The sequence below is a fragment of the Acyrthosiphon pisum genome, unplaced genomic scaffold, assembly GCF_005508785.2.
Source record: "Acyrthosiphon pisum isolate AL4f unplaced genomic scaffold, pea_aphid_22Mar2018_4r6ur Scaffold_21633;HRSCAF=24448, whole genome shotgun sequence".
Taxonomy (NCBI): domain Eukaryota; kingdom Metazoa; phylum Arthropoda; class Insecta; order Hemiptera; family Aphididae; genus Acyrthosiphon; species Acyrthosiphon pisum.
In genome coordinates, this window is record NW_021771122.1 from 7,585 (window position 1) to 11,672 (window position 4,088).

Sequence of the window (4,088 nt, forward strand, 5' to 3'; positions counted from 1 at the left end):
GCTATTTATGTTAGAATCTTCATTTTTACATTAAACATTTTTGATTTTAATTCTTTATAAGTCCCCCTCATAGTATCATAGTGTAAAATTGTTTTCAAAGATTTTTGGATTTTAATAACACGTGCCCAATTCGGGTGAGTGTTAAATATCATATTTTTTTTTAATAAAACAATTCTATTAAAAATTAAATTAATTAAATTATTATATTCTAAGCATTTTGTGATCGGAATCTGTACCTCCCATACCAAGACAACATATTTTAATATTTCCTAAATCTTGAACAACACAAATATCATGAAGATATTTGAAAAAATAAGTACCAGTTGTATTTATTAAATCATTAGCTATTTTACAAATTTCAAGCCATGTTGGTGATTCTAGTATTTTAGAAGCATAAGGTTTTCCATTTCCAGAAATATTGTGTCCATGATCAACAATTAAAATATTTCCTTTAATTGGAATTTTATTTAGATTATATTTCATAATTCTAATATTTTTATTTTTATTAGTATTATAGTATTGAAATTTACAAAACTTAACAAAGATTTCATTATTTAATATTGAGTTTTCTATTTCGTTTTGCATTTCATTTTTTTGAAATTTATTAAAATCATTGATAGTTGTTTCCATTATTTTATTATTTATTATATTTTTAATTTTTAAATTAATTTTTTCAATTTCTTTTTAATACATTTTGCAATTAAATATGCTATTTCGATTTTTATTTTTGATAGAACAATTCTATTAAAAAATATTTTGCGGATTTTGCATTTCAGATTTTTGAAAAATATTTTAATAATTATTGCGTTTCACGATTTGCAAAATAATTAAAGGAATATTGCATTTCAATTTCTATGAAAAATATTTAGGAAATATGCATTCGAATGAAAGTGTACCATAGTGACCCACTACTACTGCTATATAATAATTTATTTAGGTATGGTTGATAACAATTCCCTTCAAATTAAGCTTCAGGATATTCCACAGATTATACATATTCATAGTGTCAATTATGAGCTTCAAGGGGTTGTTTCATACATTGGATGCATGTCCAATGTAGGACATTATAAAGCAATATGTAGAAGACCAAATAATAATTGGGAAATGTATGATGATTTAAAAATAAAATCAATACCAGTTAAATCAAATATGCAAGTGCAGTGTGATTACATACTATATACAATATGAAAACCAAAAGTATAGTTATTGAATAGTTTTTGCATACAATATTTTTAAATTTGTCGAAGAATAATTCATTTATATTAATTTTTTTATTAAATTTTAAGCTATAACTATTTATTTTATTTTATTTAAAGCTATAACTATTTAAAGTACAAAATAAATTTCTATTATCACCAATATTGCTCAATTATTTAATTATATAATCATGTAAATAAAAGGTAATATCAAGAGTTAAGTTAGACCAATAAGGTCTCATATAAAAAAAGTGAAGAACTGATAACACTGTAAAAAAAAAAAAAAAAAACGCAAACCTTTTCAAATGAGTTACAAACGATTGTGCTAAAAAAAGTTGGGTTTTTAAAAAATACCCCCATTTCCCCAGCCCCCCGCTTTGATTTTTTAACAGCTTTTTATTAATTTTTTTACAAACGAAAATGTTGTCTTTACAAACCTTTACAAACGAGTTACAAACGATTGAGCTAAAAAAATGTTGGGTTTTTCCAAAATTCCCAAATATTTTCAGCCCACCCCATTTTGATTTTTAAATAACTTTTTATTAATTTTTTTACAAACGAAAATTTTGTCTTTACAAACCTTTACAAAAGAGTTACAAACGATTGTGCTAAAAAAAATTGGGTTTTTCCAAAATACCCCCATTTCCCCAGCCCACCACTTTGATTTTTTAATAGCTTTTTACGTGTTTTTTTACAAACGAAAATGTTTGTCTTTACAACCTTTACACGAGTTACAACGATTGAGCTAAAAAAGTGGGTTTTTCCAAAATATCTGAGTATGCTCTCTAATATTCTGATCTGCGCCGATGCATCATTTATATTATTTTCTTCCTGACCATATAAAAATTCGAGTCCACTGGTAGTCTTTTTAGTTGCAGATTGATCAGTTTGTGACATTTATGTACCGTTATCATTAAATTGAAAAGTAATATAATCAATTAATTTTTTGACTTTTTCTAGAATATTTTCTCTAACTTCGATTATTTCATATTCCAAATTGTTGTACCTTGGATCAAAAAATGGGACAATGTGTCTTACAGATATGACACTTGGTGATATTACGCGTTTATTTAATTTAAAACGTTCAGTAAGTTGTTCAATTACAGTTTGTTTAAATTTTAAGCTAATTCCATAATTTTCTTTTATTTTTAAATGTTTTTCAATTAGTTTGAACATAAGAGGTCTAACCATCGATACTGGTGAATGTTTTTCACTCGAAAGTACAGTCGTAATTATTTGTAATGGTTTCAGTAAAGTAACCAACGTTTCGATATTCATCCAATCACCTTCTATTTCAAATTTTTTTGCCATGGCCGATTTTGTAACTGTACGGTCAGCTAAAACATTTCATATTGCACATCTATTTGTGTAAAGGCGATTCAACATCAAGTATACAGAATTCCACCTAGTTGCACAACTTTGTATTAATGTATGTTCAGTTAGTCCAAGTTGGGTTTGTTTATTTTTTAATGCGTGTTTAGCTAAATTTGAATGTTTAAAATGGCTTACTATCTTACTACATTGTGTTATTAATAAATTAATATTATCCTGCTGTAATCCGTATTTCACCGCAAGTTGTACGGTATGAGCTGCACATGTCAAATCATTTGTTTCCGACACATTAGACAGCATTTGTACAGCGTTTAATACATTTTTTGCATTATCAGTAACAATTGTAATTACTTTTTGGTCAATTTCCCATTTTTCAAAAGTATTTTCCAATTGATATGCAAGATTTGAAGCCGTATGAGACTCTTCCATTTTTTGAGTTGTAAGCGTATAAGACTTTGGACACCACTCATCATTAATCATGTGCAGTAACCGTAATATAACTATCCTGTGATAATGATGACCAACAGTCAGGCACACAAGCTATATTGTTAGCACTTTTTAAATCTCTCTGTATAATATCTTGAATTGATAATTTCAATGATTTTAATCTTTTTTTTATTGCTTCTTCTTTGCATATTTTATAGTTAGGTTTCACTATGTTCATAAATTGTTCAAACCCAGCACTTGAGCAAAATGATATAGGCATTTGATTCATGGATATCATTTTAGCTAGTGCCTGATGTATAAGTTCCGTTTCTTCGGAATTACAAAAGTCATCGTTTTTTCTATTGGCATAAGTCCGACGACGTTTTCTAGGTTGACGATGATTATTATCAGTAACTTGTGATTCAGAAGTGCTTTGAGTCGAGGTGGATGTTGAAGCACAGAACATTTCAAGATTATCGATTTCATGACGACTAGCATCTCTATAGTTGGATTAAAAAAAAAAGTGAGTTACGCGTAGATTTTCGATTTCGTGAAAATTAAAATTTTAGAAACGCGTAAAAATGTTTATATCAAATTTGCAAATATTCATGATGTTTTCAATATTTAGAATTCCAAACACTAATAAAAAAAATTAAATTTTAAACTAAGTTTGTACATACCTTTTTGATTTAGAATTATTGGATAACGGCTGTATATTATGAATTGTTGCTAAGTGTGTTCCTAAAGACCCTGTGGATCCACCATTACAACAGAACTCATTATTTTCATTTTCAGAACATAAATTGCAATATGCTTTATTTTCTACCCAATTAGCATACTGCCATACCCAACTTTTGCGATTACTATTCATTTTAATTATCTTGTTTTAATTAGTATATAAAATAGAAAATAGAAAAGAACGCGGTTTTTAAAATAATGTAAAATAAACGTCGCGTTGAAAGGAAATGCGAAACTTTTCTTTTTGTAAATGACAATCAAAACTTTATCTAGGCTTAAATTACGCAATATTCATGATAACAAAATTGAACGAGACAAACACTAAGTCACAGTAATGACTAATGAGACAACGATAAACTTTAAACGCATTTAAAGTTATCTTCTAATATAACATAT

General features: G+C 27.2%; 1 protein-coding gene across 1 annotated transcript; it reads right to left on the bottom strand.

Moving 5' to 3' along the window:
- Positions 1 to 2,543: 2,543 nt before the first annotated feature.
- LOC103308170 lies at positions 2,544 to 3,825 on the bottom strand. The gene is made up of 3 exons (XM_008181118.1): positions 3,635 to 3,825; positions 3,206 to 3,454; positions 2,544 to 3,033 (listed from the first exon to the last, which is right to left on the bottom strand). Exons 1-3 carry the CDS (start codon positions 3,823 to 3,825, stop codon positions 2,544 to 2,546), a joined length of 930 nt encoding a protein of 309 aa, XP_008179340.1.
- Between the last annotated feature and the right edge of the window lie 263 nt (positions 3,826 to 4,088).